Raw genomic sequence first — 14,884 nt, 5'->3', positions numbered from 1 at the left:
ACTTTTATTGTGAATCTCTTCATTTATTTATGCTGTCTTGTAGTTTAAAAGAAACACGAATGCTTTTAAGTGATTTAGTTTGTCTTTGTTGCCCCAATTAGGCTAATTATCTTCAAGTGTTTGGGTTTGTATCAATGTTATTAATCATAGTTATTGTGTACCACTTATGCAGGAGAAATAAATCGGATTGTTCAGTTATTTTGTCATAAAGTTGTATAAAGCTATTTGGAGAGCCTGTGTCTGCTTTTATAGTTTTCAGTAGTTAACAATTAAAACCTGAGCACAGCAAAATAAGAGTTTTTATTAATCCCACTATACTCATGTTCATTACTTTAAAGTGGCAAATTGCGTGTTGTGTTGTACCTTTTCCGCCTGGGTAAGCCGTGTCTGTTCTCGGCTGAGCAGATAACTAAATGAAGCGCACAGTGTGACGTGCAAAGAAAAATGTCACATTTTCATTTATAAACCAATTTGTGTAATCAGCAGCGTCATCACTGTATAAGTTAGTTTCCACGAGAGTAGCTCTAGTAGAAAAAGAGCTGTGCTCATCACCTAGTGCTCCACTGCAAGAAAGGAACCATGACAAAGGGTAAGATGGCAAGATGTCTTACAAAGTTTTTATATCCATGTATTGTTATTTTTCGCAACTGAAAGTTTTTTTTTTCATCCATAGTTTGGTGTGCTGTTCTTATCCTGGCGTGCCTGGAGCTTTCCACAAGGGTTGGCACTGCCCCGATCTGTTCCTATGGACAGGCTGGATGCCACACTCCTTCCCTGGCTGATATCTTTGACAGGGTCATACAACAGTCTTCAAGAATGCATGGCATCTCCAGTGATCTGCACTCGGAATTTGTGAGTTCTCTTTTTCTTTTCTCAGCTCTGACATTGAACATCCATCACCATCAATCACACCTCGACCTCCATTCATCCATCACCCATTGGAGTTGGCTTTTTTTTCATGCCCTGATATATCTGTGTGTGATGTGTGTGTTCGCCTTCGCAGGAGCAATATTTCTTTCCCAGCAAGAACCTCATAGGAAAACCAAAGTGTCACACACATGGCATAGTGACACCAGCCGATAAGGAGAATGCACAAAGGCTAGGGGTGAGCATTTATGTTATCAATTTTACATGTGCAAATAAGTGATAGTTTAAAGACATTTTTTGCATTGAAGTTGCACTTTACTACAAGTTACTTAAGCAATGCTTTGGTATGCAGAGAGAACAGCTGACAGAGGTGATCCTAAGGCTGCTGGGGGCCTGGGGGGACCCCCTGTTACAACTTTATCGGAGCATGTCTCAGGATCAGAATCAAGACTTCAACCACTACAGCTCCAACAAGGCGCTGGAGATCAGTGATATGGTGCATGAGCTGAGGGATGGAGTGGCAAAAATGGCTGAGAAGGTAAGGATCCGCTTATGGTTACTGAGCTCGTAGGTGTGTTTTGTGGTCTTAACCATCAGTGATTTTTTTTACAATGTTTGAATGTGTGTGGTTTTTGAAATATATCACATTCTAGTTGAAAACAGTTTCATTTTAATTCCTTACTGCATGCATCTTAATGCATTTCTGTTATGTACTGTCAATTTTCTTTCCATACGCCTCAGATGAAGCTATCGGGAGTGCTAGGTAACACCGTGGGTTACATCTCTCCTGAGGGTTTGGTCCCCTCTTCCTCCTTTTCCTTCTACAAACATGGAGAACTTAATTCAATGGACCATCATGACCTACTTTACTGCTTCCGCAGGGACTCCAACAAAATCAAAAATTATCTCCAAATCCTGAAATGCACCACCCTCCCTGGACTTGACTGCTAAAAGTGTTAGCATAACAGTCGATATTATCTTTCTTTCTTTTTTCTGACAGCTTTTGTTTCCTAACTTGCTTTTCCACACCATGTTCTTACTGTGTGCTTACATCCTTTGTAATGCATTTCACATGTTCACTTAGTGTAAACGATTGTGTGTGCCTCTCGCATTATTAATGTTATAGGTAATTTAACATTTACGCTTTGGAGCATTGAGTATGAAAAGGTACAAAAAAAGAATTTAAACAAAGAGAGCACAAGCTCTACATATTTATAGAAACGGTAGATGCTGTGTGGTAGTGTTCATTAACATGTAAATGGGTTCAGCCCAACACATGAACAATATGGAAATCAGGATTCTTTCATACACTTTATTTACAGTTGATCTATACACTCAAGATGATAGAAAAAAAATATTTTACAAGATATGCTTAAAGAAATTTGACTTAAAAAGGTTTTGGATTGTGAGCAGGGTGTCTGTGTAAAGCTGACCAAAACATGTAAACCAAATAAAAAGAAGTCTGATGCATGAAATGAAGTGACCCATTTGTGCTTCTTACTGATTGCTATTACAATCGAAGAGTGGGAATCATTCCTGGAAAGTCTTATTAGTGTACCAATAAATTGCTTACTGAAGCCAGTGAAATGCAATAAGATGATTGACCGAGCACTTGATCCCAATTACATTTGTGACGCAACAAAACAGCATTGAAAGCTCAATACTATCAGTGTTAGTCCTCACAGTGTATACCATACACATGTTTTAACATCTTCCCATTGCTGTACCCTACAGTTTATCTTCCTCTCATGTGTCCCTGACGCTCTTCTGTGGTGGTGACCTCTCTGTCTTTGCGTCAGTGTGATTCTTGGATGGTTCCTCCTCTTCCTGAGCAAGACCTTGGGCCATGAGCTCGTCCATTGGGGAGCGAGTGTTATGAACCTCCTTCTCCTTACAGTTCCTCCACTTCATTCGGCGGTTCTGGAACCAGATCTTCACCTAAAGTGGCATAAGAATAGAGAAGAATTTTAGTTCCATTTGTGTGGTGCTGTCTTTTTTCGTGGCAGTTCAAAGTTTTTACTTAATCCGTGCAATAGATGATTCTCTGACTTTTCCACTGGTGCCACCATGAGACTCAATTTTGTGGTTGAGAGGGAAATGTCTCAAAAACTATTGGAATTTTATTTGGTACAGACATTCTTATCCTCTTCAAATGATTTGATTTGTAATAACTCGGGTCCAAATGTATATAAAAAGTAAAATATATAAAATAAACTATAGAACATTTATTATACATGCTTTTACTTCTACTTATTGTCTTTTTAGAATCAAAGATTAATCAGGTGAGCACTCAACGCTTTATGCTCAGTTACCTGTGACTCCTTGAGGCTAAGATCAGCTGCCAGTTTGTTCCGGTCTGTCTTGCTGATGTATTTTTGTCTCCGAAAAGTTCTTTCGAGCTCTTTTCGTTGTTCTTCAGAGAACACAGCCCTCCTGAGGATCCCTCTGCGTGATTTAGGGCTTATATCAGCCGACCACATTCGAATATTTGCTCCCTCTGAAACATAAATTGAAAAAAAGAAAAACATTCATCAGTTTCAGTGTGTTGAAGCTGCTATGTGTAATTTTCAATGAAATAGTTGCTCATTGACTAGCAATTGTCACACACAATTGTAAAATAAAGTGTGGCTGTATGTAGTGAAGCTGCCTGTTAATCATTTACCAAAGTTTCCTAAGAATCCTAATTTAAAGGAACAAGTTCCAAATCCATCCACGCAAATCAATAAGGAAACTTTACCAACTATACCACGTGTTCTTCCCTTTCAATCTAAGATCATGGCTGTTTTTGTCACTCTCACTTCATCACTCACATTTGATTTCTTTTTCTCCATTTGTCCAATTTAACAAACTGGGGGTGACGAAAGAGAATAGAAAGCCGGTTGAACTGAGAAAAAGGGATTTGATGAACTGTGAGGAGCAATCCCACGCTACTTCACTCACAGGTGCACGCACAACAAAAGTCAAGTGGAACAATTTATCCGATCCATTCAGTGTTGCCTTTTTAATCTGTACGACAAATCTGCACACAGACCACCTCTGGGGAGCACATAACAGGTTTGGACATGCTTCTCACTTCTCTATTGGGGCTCAATGGCTTTCGCTTAAATAGCTGATTACCAGGTCATTCCTGGGCAATGTGTGTGTCTACCCCAGTGGGCCAGCTATAGAGCCCTGTGGGACACCAACAATAGAGCTGTTCAATGGAAATGCCATTACTCGATGGTTCACTGGCCCAACACTAAATCTTTTCACTTGCAGGTATGAAGCCAGTTTGTATGTGAAGATGAGCTCGAATAAGTCTATAAAAGTCACTTTCATTGAATGCTTTATGTCCTAGTCAAGGAGTCTCCAATGAGCAGGAATGAGAGTTGAAGGACAGGAGAAAGGAGGGGGGTCGGCGAACCAAGCTCTTTAGCCACACAATGGCTGGGGGATGTTCCTGGTGCCGCCCACTTCTGTAGAGAAATGGGCGAGTTTTTTGTGCTAAGCGGAGTTCATTGCTGCAGTGAAAAATTGCAGTGAGGTCGCGTGTGGATGGTGGAATGAAAGTGCCGATTGGTCACGGCCGGACTTGTCATTGTTGTGTTGCTGGGCACTGTGGGAAAGTGTCAGCCTACTAAGAGGACTCAAGGGACATGTGGGATGAGGGCTTTCTGATTTGTGCTCTTTTGCACAATATTTGACAGGCATCTCAGGTTCCAGCAACTAATAACTTCCAATTGCTCTGGGACAATGCCACAATATGACAGCTGCTAGTCTTAATTGATACTATAAGAGTCCAAGTGGTACGCACTCCACACATCTAAAATAGTATAACTGAAACATTTAAAGCAAAATCCAGAGAAAACAGTTCTTTGGATTAATATTTGAGGTTAAATCACAGGTTTTCTGGATGTTTCCATATTTAACACAGGCTAAAAAAATCTAAGTTGTTGCTATTCACAACCAAACTCTATTTTATGTGCTCTGAGAATGTTTAGCTTTAAACAATCTGCCTCATTCAGCAGTGAGAAATTCACACCTGGTAATTATAATCTTAATATGACAGAAGACAAGATGTTTATTAGCTCTGCATATTTGCGCTGCTAAAAGTGTGTATTTGCAAGTACAAAATGGGGGGCCCCAGGGACTCTTAAAAGCCTCGCAACCCACCCCTCTTCCCCGTCCTAAACAGCCGTGAATGGTTATGAATAGAGCTGTGCAGAGTTGAGCGGAGAATTAGCTCTTTGGCATTGCATCAGTAATTAGCTGTGGAGAGCATGAGAGACCCTGCTGCTAATGCTTAGAGAGTAGCTGGGGCATTGCTGATGAGGCATAAAACACTCACTGGAGAAGACAGGAGGGGGGCTGGACCCACCACAGCATGCCAGCAGATACTGCGGGCTCCGCAGGAAAACACTGCTCAGTACACCTGCAAAGACAGAGAGGGACAGTCAGTTCTGGTCGCATAGTTAACTAGGTGAGACAGGCCTGATCCACGAGAGACTATACCTGGAGTCCTGCCTCATCCAATTCCTTACAGCTGTTTCCTTTTGACTCCGATTTTTACAAGCTTGCTAAGCTTTAGGTGTGGATGGGACATTTTTTATCTGAAGTTTAGATGTTTTAACAGTTATATGTCATTTGAAAACTACCTATAAAAGATTCAGTTTGAAAAGGGATTGCCTCAGTCATAATTCAGACATAATCGCGATTCCACATGATTGTTGTTTTGGGATGTTTATTGTAATTTAACTGTAAATGTAGAGTTCTTCTAAATCAAGACTTGAAGACTTTAAAGGTTTTACAATATTATTCGTTATTCATCTTTCTTTATAAATGATGTGTTTTAATTTTCTGTATTTCGTATTAAGTGTTTCATTACATTTCACAGTACCCAAACATTTAAAAGATAACATTTCACAAAATTCTTACTTTTAAGTTTGACTGCCCCATTGAGCATATAAATGACTATCACAGACTGACATTAACATTTGAAATATAAAGTTTATTAATTTATAAAAAAGGTAATGGAAATATACAGTGATGTGAGGGACATTTTGATGGTTGATCAGTTTTCTTGATTTTTTTTCATATACATGTCAGTGGGAAGAGTATATGAACCTTACAAAGATACATATAATGTACAATGTCATATTATATGTAATTTCAGACAGTTAAACTTTAGATTTGTGACAAATGTTTGAATCTTTATAAAGTAAACAATATTAATTCTTGACATTAATCTAAACAGGTTGGAAAGAAGAGATTGTTTGTGAGAGAGAGATAAAAAACCAAAACATTCCTGTCATCAAGACAAAGTGTAATTTGCCAAAACTTTACTCTTGACATAATAAAGATAAATTTTTGTGGAAAAAGTGAGCTTGTTAAAAAAAATTCCAATGATAATGTTTACCTGAGTGTGGCAGAAGTTGTCCTCCTAAATCCTTCACCTGTTGGGGACTGTGGGCCTGGCTTTGGTAGGCTCCGTGTTCACAGCCCCAGGTTCTCCTCGGACGTTCGCACGCTGCCAGTCTCAGATGACCGCCCACCATCCCTTCTGGTCGGGCTGAAGGTGTCTGTGACTGCAGCAGATTGTCAATAAGAAAGCATTTTCCAGAGTTCCCGAAACCTGGTAAAGCAGGAGGAGAGCCGGCCATATTCCTCCTGGGGCAGCTCTGTACTGAGACCATCCTGTTCACACAGTGACCCGAACACTTGAGTTCCCTCTTCAGCAGTCACAGCTCGGTGACACTTACTTCTCCTTTAATCCCTTCTTGAGTGACCAGGCCAACTTCATTAAACTCAGAGCAAAACAAAAGTTTCCTGCTCTTCCTCTTTTGGGCCCTGCACTTTGCTACAGGGCTGTGTCCTGATTGGCTGAGAGGCTCTAATGTGCTTCTCAATTCAGATAAGGCTGGGGTCCTTTCTAGAGTGGCAGAAGGTGGGTCTGGCTCATTCATTATGTCAACTAGCCTATTAAATGATAGACACCAGAGACAATGAACTGCTGGCCAAAGTTTAACATGCACCAAACAGTCTTCTCCAGTAGTAAATAGTTTTCTCTTTTCTCCAGCCTCCCATTGTGCCCCATACAAACCTCTCAGCAATTCACTCGCAATGTGCTCCTTTCTGTTTCGTTCGAGAACGTTTCTCAGTAAAGGTATTACTGATCGCGAAAATCATTTAAAAACAGGTCACGTCAGTGTGAATAAATACGGGTACATAGATCGTAAGATACGACAATTCCCCCTTCAGAAATATCATGAGAAAAAGCAAAAAGCGGAGGAAAGGAAAACTCTTTTGAAAACTATTTGTAAATTCAAGCCTGATTTCTTGAAAAAATGTGGTACTGATGTTGCATTTTTCACGTTTGTCTTTCCAATTATATGCAATGAAAATACGAATTCTCCTAGCTGTTCTGTACAGAATTTAGTTTGTACTGTTATTTTAAAAATATTTCAAATGAAACATTACTGTGAAGGCAAATGCACAGACACAGACTGACCGACTGAGAAGCTCTTCTACAACGCGACAGTTTTACCGTTTCCCTCGCAGCCACATCTTGGATGGGTTTAAGTCCTGGAAGATACAGGCAGCAGGCTGAACCACTTCAGTACTCATACAGTGCTGGTCTTCAGTGTACTGGGGGAATATGCTGCATGTTTGAGGGTCAGAACTGTAAAATAAAAATGGTCACACCAACACACGCACACAGAGACATGCATGTAGTGATGTTTTGGTACAAACACGACTAGTGAGAGGCTTGTGTAACCTTTCACACTGCAACTAATGATCCTCAACATCATAATAGAAAGTCCAACAAGAGGGGCGACAGACCCGGAGTTTAGGCACAGTAAACAGGCATATCCACACTGGTCGGGGGGTGGCGGGGGGTGGCAGGGAGCTGCAGTCTGCGCGTGTAGATACCTCATGCTGAGCATGGAAATTGGCCCAGACAGCTCAGCCCATTGTGCGATGGCCAGGGAGCCAAAGGTTGCTTGTAATCAAATTTGAGGTTTTTATTCCTCAGACTGGTGGAGAAGGCATATCGCTCTGTCACATGATGAGTGTTAGCTCGTCTGTGTGCGCTATCTACCTTTGTGTAGTGAGACTGTGTTAACATGCTCCACATAGGCCAGTGGCTGTGATAGTCCCCCAAGGCCTTTTGTTTGGTGGAGAGTCATTTGTTTATTTGACACAGAGAGGAAAACAGGAGGGAACCCCAGACTGTGCTCCAGAGCTCTTACCGACTGTATTTATTTATGCTTTGAAAGGACCCTGACTGCGTCGAGAGTATGTTTTATGTGATAACATTGAGGATGTTTGTTCAGTTCATTCATACTGTCGCACTTTTCTCACACTTGAAGCAGCCTTTTAGCAGCAAGTAAGAGTTTGCAGCAAAGTGTTTACAAGCACCTCAGAACTAACAACACTCCTGAAAGCACCGCGTGTCTTCTCGCTAAACGAAGTATTTCTCCGAGTTCATTGATATTTTAGGTAGAACCAATCTCACACGACTTTATGCACTTTTTTAAAAGCCATTGCTAAGAGCGTATCATCATTAAGATTCACCACTTCGTAATTAGCCAGATTCCAATAGAGCTCTCCAGGAGAGGGAGGTATAATTAGGCTATTCTTAAACAGGAGGTCTTGGAAAACACCCTGAAGCAAGTTCATGTGAATTTATTTGATGTCCATCTCCTTTTAGAAATGGAGGGAAAAAAACAGGGGTCCCTTCATTCAGAATCCTCACAATGGCCCTGTTGAAAGCTCGCACTCTGCAGACCGGCTGAGATCCCTTTTCTCTCCTTTTTAACCCCACCAAAGCTCTTAAAAAGATACCGGCCCATTGCACACGCAATTGATATTCCACCACTCGAACTTAATATCGTGAATGGAGGGCCAAGCTCTATGAATCAAGAAGACAATGCGCTTAGCTTAGCAGCAAACTGGCACTTTGTGTGCGGTGTCTGTGCCCCAGAGGAGGAAGTTTCTAATGTGAGCCTCACAATTGTGTGTCTATAGAGTTCTAATGAGCTTCTGTATGCCGAGTGAATGGCTGTGGGCCATTCACCATGAGGGCCCAATGAGCCAGCTCACTGCACACAATCACAATAGGATCCAGGGGGAATGGGAGTGGCTGAGCAGAGCGACTGCACTGCATGGACAGTCTATAAAAGATCAACATAACCATGTTGTCGATGAAGAGTTCCTCCTTAAACCGGCAACATTTATAATCATGTCTTTTTATTCCAGTTTTAGCCCTCCGTTCATGCTGCGCTGCCGTTTTTTCTCACCCCAGAAGGGAGCCTTCTCTGTAACGGTTCCCAGAGCGGAGACATGTTAAAAATGCCAGCTTGATCTTTGAGTGTCTGTGTGTGTGTAGAGAAAATGTAGCTTTTTGCGAGGCAATGACGTAAGCCCTGTGGAGTCACAGTGTGGGTGGGAGGGGGTTGTGCGGTGGTAAAGTTTAGAAAAACATGAAAGCACACAACCATATGGCCTTTGAAGCGTCTGAAGCCGAGCTCAACAGTGATGGGATTTTTTTTTTAAGGGAAGTATGGAGCAAAGTATTTGATTGATAGCTAAAGAGTCACAAGTGTGTCTGCCGCATTGGTGCCCTTGGACAAAAAAACAACAACAAAAAAGATGAATTTTGCTGCATACATACAGAGGCATTAAACTGGGTACCTCTTGTTTATCTTTTGTTAGTTTAGATTGCAGCGACAAAGCTAATTAACCACCAGAAAGATCCATCGTCCTTGACCAAAATGCATTTTTGATGATGCTACAAGTCACCTGAGAGTTGACAAAGCTTGTTCCTTAACATTGTGAAACTCATTGTGACATCATGAGCTCCACAGAGCAGCTACTTTCAATTGGAGAGCTAATACATGAAGACATATGACCTAATGAAAGGGCCACAAAAACAGCAATATGAAGTGAATCATGTTACTCCTTTTTTTTTTCTACATTGACACGAATTTAGAAAGCAAAACAATATTGTTTCCCCTTTACTGTCAGTTGCCATAGTCACACAGATATGTTATGGGCAAAGCAAATCTAATGTCCAATATTATGATATGATAACCTGTGGATCTCTTTTTATCCTCTCAGCCTTCATCTTGTCCCTGCAGTAACTTGGCGTTGCCCATATCTCAGGTCATCAAGCATTTAGCCCTGGGATGGTCCGAGAGTGACACTGTCTGTTGTTCCCCAGTACTGCTACACACCGATGCGGTCACTGCAGTCCACTGCCATGCACACAAGATGGCACTGAAAGAATGAGGGCTGTCTGTATATCAGTGGAGTGAATGCAAAGGAAAAAAATGACTTTTTTTTCCTTCTAGCTTTTGGATTATATACATTGCTGGAATTGGCTTGTATTATTATTATTTTTTTTTTCCTGGCACTTAGTTTAAATCATTTTAATGCAGCTCTTTGTATCGCTTATCAGAAACAAAGGAACACCAAATGCCTGAAGAATGCCACTGAACACAAACCTGAACACAACCGGTGGCTGCGCTGTGACATGCAGCTGTTGAATGTGGAGAGTCTCTGCCGTCACCGCCTCCCTTCTCTTTACATTTAAATTGATCATAAAATGCCAATGTGCTGCGACTGAATATTAAACACTTTATTACGCGGACAGATGTAATGAATCATCAGAGCGTACTATGAATGGCAGATTTGAAAGACGGCCGAGGTCAATATGAGATGGAATTATGCAACAACTGAATCCCAGGAGAGCCCTGTGGGGAGAATAGGGACAATTTTTTTTCCCGCGGTTCATCCGAGTCTTGGCCCAGCCTCAGCAAGCCATCTCCTTTTGTCTTTGGTTTTGATATGTCTATACGGTGTTGTTATGGCCAAAGTGAATAAGCCCCTGAGAGCTATGTAATGCATCACCCATCTGGATCTTTTTAGAGATGAACATTAAAGGACTTCTACTGTTCTGCTGCCCTTGCCTTGAGAGATTTGGGGCACGTGTGTGCACAGCAGGAGAGTAGGTGTGTGTTGGCACCGCATGCGTTTATTAGTTTTTCATTCTTGGCTGGGCACACGCTTTAATGACTCTTATTTTCCTGATGGCACTTGAGGAAATGACAACTTGTGGGCAATACAAAGTAATTACATTTCCTGTGTCTGCACCCAGAAGAAATCTAATATTATAAATAATGAATAGAGGCTTGGAGGCCTTCTCACACAGCAGATGTGACACTCTGCCGCTGCGTGGAGAGCCATTGCTGGCCTTTGTTTTACCGACAATAGCCTCCCATTAGCTGCAGACTGTGAAACTAGGAACAAGCATTGAGACAATAAAGGTGCTGTTTGCTGAAACGCATCCGTTTAGCATGTTTCATAATTAAACAAGACATGTTATCACCGTGAGCGAAACCAGTATCGTAGAGCAGGCAGGTTGATCGGACAAATAAGTTGGTGTTAATCTGAGGTCCTTGGAAAGGAGCTCGGCAACACACGGGAACCTGAGCTGTCCCTATAATCATATCTGCCAGCTTGCACTTGGTAGCCTACTTCAACAGATCAGCGCAGCCAAAGAAAGACTTTCCCTGCGATCCAGGGATAAATGGAGTTTGTTGTGGACTCTGGATTGTCTCTGAACAGGCCGCTATGAAAAGGCTTCCATTCTTGTCCATCTGGCAGGACATTTATTAGCATTCAGGGGAAGTATAACTGTGTATCCTGCTCTTTAAAAAAAATAAAAAATCATCAGCAGCATGGCATGGCCGCTGATAAAACGGTTATGTTTCAACATGGTAATTGGTCCCATGGATGAAGAAGATGCGAGACGAATAAACAAACATTCAAAGCACAAAGCATCTGTGCTCTATAAAAAGACATTAACAAGGCTGAGTCACACAGACAGCCAAGCACTCCATTATAATTCATTTTCATACCACCTGCCGAAATGCCAAACTTTACCGGATGACTTAACTACATGAAAGAATGGAACTGGATGCTTACAGGCGGTCACAACTCTGATCATAGGGCAAGTCAAGCATTTAGGACGGTCCGGTGAACGTAGTGCTTTGAGACAGTTCGTATTTTCTCATATGAAGACGGAGAAGACAGATGGTTTGACAGAAGAGTAAAGGAGGCCATCCATATTGAACTGGAACGAACGTTTGTCAATGGAGAGGGGAGGGGGGGCTCCAACACCGTCACCGCTTATCTGCTGCTCATAGTGCCATCCTGACATTCCTTCCCAGGCAGTTTCACACCAATTTAAACTCAAATGCACTAGACCCTTGCAATTAGCATGTGACCTTGGCGATATCTGATGACCTCATGTTAACATCGACGTGAACCCACCAAAGGGGTTTAAACGCCTGGGGACTGACCGCCTGTCAGTTGAACAGAAGCACAAATTCAGATGCCTGTAGTACTTCTGGGCCACCTCAGGACTTTTACAGTGGCCATGTAGCATCACAGGAATACAACGTATAAGAGAGAGAGATAACAAACTCTTGCTGTTCAGTTTCTAATGAAGATCCAAAGGATTTTATACCAAATGCAACAGTTTTAGAGAGTAAAGCAATATATTCAACGTCCATGACAGAACTTTTCATATGTAGGACTTGCCCTCTCTCAATAGACTGAATACACTGACAGATTGATTTTTTAAATTTGTTTTATTTGTGTCCTTCACCGTATGGGTTCATAGGTGATCAAAAAAAACAAAACAATCAAAAACCTTTCTATCTACCTTAAAGTCCGTGTAAAGCGGCAAAAAAATTGTGTTATGAGTTTGTCACACCAAAGAAACATGTATCATTGACCACTGAGCCAAATTTGAAAGATTAAAAAAATTGTTAAGTATATAAAATTAGGTCTCTAAATCATGGAAAAACAAGCACTTCTTTCTGCTGTGAAACGCTGGGGGCGTGTCAGTTAGAGGCGCTGGAACCACGCCCATGCGGCGGGGGCTACACGTCATGTTAATGACGTCGGTGTCTCCCCAGGTGTTCCCCAGGTGTTCCCCTTGTCTATCTAAACCCGCGGACAGTTTATAATCATATAGATGCTGTTATAACGTGTATTGATTGAGATCCTGACCCACTAAACATCCTGGAAAGTGACGGAGTGAAGTTTTTCGCGCTAAATTACATATATATACATAATCACCATCAGTAAACAGGACGCTGTCTGACTCTGTCACTCGCGGGGACGGAGGCTGTTTTCTGGGGGACAGTTCCCTGTAGTCTCGGTCAGGAGGGCTGGCGGTCGAGGTGATTTATTTTCGTCAAACACTCGGTGAGTTAAACACTCTTGTGACAAGCGTGACAGACGCTGTTTTGTGAGCAGAAATGTGAGGAAGGGTCGGGAGGACAGGGAGGGGACGGACAGGAGGACAGACGCTTCTCCACATACAGCTGTGGGATTTGTTTTCCTCATAAGTTGCTAAAGACAGTTACAGTTACTACGTTACTTTTGTTCGGTCATGTAACGTTGCTTTGTGGGACATTTCTCTGTATTTAGTTGAGTGAAGGACCTGTGCAGTTAGACTGTCAGACCGACACGCCCTCGCTCCGCGCCTCCGGATTATCCGTTCACACTGGGACGGCTCACCAATAATGCGGCCCTGATACTACCGCCACATACCGCCGGTGGGACCCGCCGTCAGCAGGACGGAGAGGGTCGGCTGCGGCGCGGCCACATCATGCCGGTGGGACCCGCCGTCAGCGGGACGGAGGGCATGCTGTGGCGCGGCGGCCACATCATGCCGGTGGGACCCGCCGTCAGCAGGACGGAGAGTGTCAGCGGCGGTCAGCAGCGGTCACATCTCCACGTGGCGGAGGAGAGGATGCAAGCGGGACGGAGTTGACCAGCGTCAATGGACTCCCCCGTTTCCTTACGTTTCATCCGAAGGAAACTTAAATAAGATAACAGCGCAGTCACCCTGCACACTGTGGCATCCAGGAAAGATACAGAGCGATGTGGAGGAGACATGGCTGGTTAGCTGACTGGTTGGCTGGTTAGCTAGCTGCAAACTATTGTAAGCAATGCAATCCGAAACTGGAGAGTGAGTGGGAGAACCGCTGAAGCCGATGCGCTGAACGTATTTATACCACTTCTGCAGCAGGGCGGGGTTTATGCAAATCATATGGCCGCGTTACGTAACGCGGCCATGATTTGCATGATTTCTGACCCGCCCATTAAATCCTGAACACAGAAATGTTGAAAAACTGTTTGTGAGCCTAGCTCCAAAATTAAATTCTACATGGCCGAATGGCTTTTACATGTTTTAAGTAAACACATTAATGACCCGTTTAATGTGTTTAGAAGAAAATGGCTGATTTTGGTTTACACGGACTTTAAAGGAAAAGTTCTCCCAAAAATGAAAATTAAGTCATTATCTACTCAGACGGGTGAGGAGGTTTTGTGTTTCTAAACAACCGAAGTAGGTGGAGACTACTTTCAAAATTCCACTTCCATTAGTCCTTATTGATCTTGATGAGTTTTTAGCATAACAATGCAAATTACTCCTGGAACTAAAATGCAAATCAGATCGAGAATATACTGCAGTGACCTCGTCTTGACCGAGGATCATTGTGTGCTCCATCTCAAATCTTTCTGGTCAGCCTGTCCTCTCCTGTCTGGCAGCAGGACAAGGTGGTTTAACAGCCAAACTATTTCACGTCTGTTTTGCAAACGATGCCTTCCATCCAATGTCAGCTTCAATGGCCCACTTAGTAGTATATTTACGCCCCCCCAAAGAACCCCAGCGTCCTGCGGCATAAAATAAAATCGAGCCTCCTATTGAGTCATAAAGTTTTGAAAATGTTGAAAAACCAAGGTCGGGACACAATTACATTTTATTCTTCACAGACCCTTACACCATTTCTGCTGACACAGCCAATACTTTCCCTCCCTCTGTAAAGCTCACATTCTCATTAAAAACTAAACTGAGATATATGCTCGCTCTACACTTCACATTGTTTCCTAAAACATATAATCTGTTTTCCCATAGTGGACAGTCTCTATTAAGTACACCAAAACCCATAGTTTGTAG

At 42.4% G+C, this 14,884-nt stretch overlaps 2 protein-coding genes across 2 annotated transcripts; one reads left to right on the top strand and one right to left on the bottom strand.

The window, feature by feature from the left end:
• Positions 1-168: 168 nt before the first annotated feature.
• On the top strand, positions 169-2,342 carry LOC115586220 (prolactin-like). The gene is made up of 4 exons (XM_030425057.1): positions 169-852; positions 1,004-1,105; positions 1,220-1,405; positions 1,609-2,342. Exons 1-4 carry the CDS (start codon positions 817-819, stop codon positions 1,816-1,818), a joined length of 534 nt encoding a protein of 177 aa, XP_030280917.1. The 5' UTR covers positions 169-816; the 3' UTR covers positions 1,819-2,342.
• Positions 2,300-6,706, bottom strand: dbx2 (developing brain homeobox 2). The gene is made up of 4 exons (XM_030425056.1): positions 6,263-6,706; positions 5,195-5,278; positions 3,180-3,364; positions 2,300-2,805 (listed from the first exon to the last, which is right to left on the bottom strand). The coding sequence occupies exons 1-4, from the start codon at positions 6,537-6,539 to the stop codon at positions 2,614-2,616; spliced, it is 738 nt and encodes a 245-aa protein (XP_030280916.1). The 5' UTR covers positions 6,540-6,706; the 3' UTR covers positions 2,300-2,613.
• Between the last annotated feature and the right edge of the window lie 8,178 nt (positions 6,707-14,884).

The sequence above is a fragment of the Sparus aurata genome, chromosome 8, assembly GCF_900880675.1.
Source record: "Sparus aurata chromosome 8, fSpaAur1.1, whole genome shotgun sequence".
In the NCBI taxonomy this organism is placed as follows: domain Eukaryota; kingdom Metazoa; phylum Chordata; class Actinopteri; order Spariformes; family Sparidae; genus Sparus; species Sparus aurata.
Note: the sequence above shows the minus strand (reverse complement) of the source record. Positions and strands in the feature narration are given on the sequence as shown.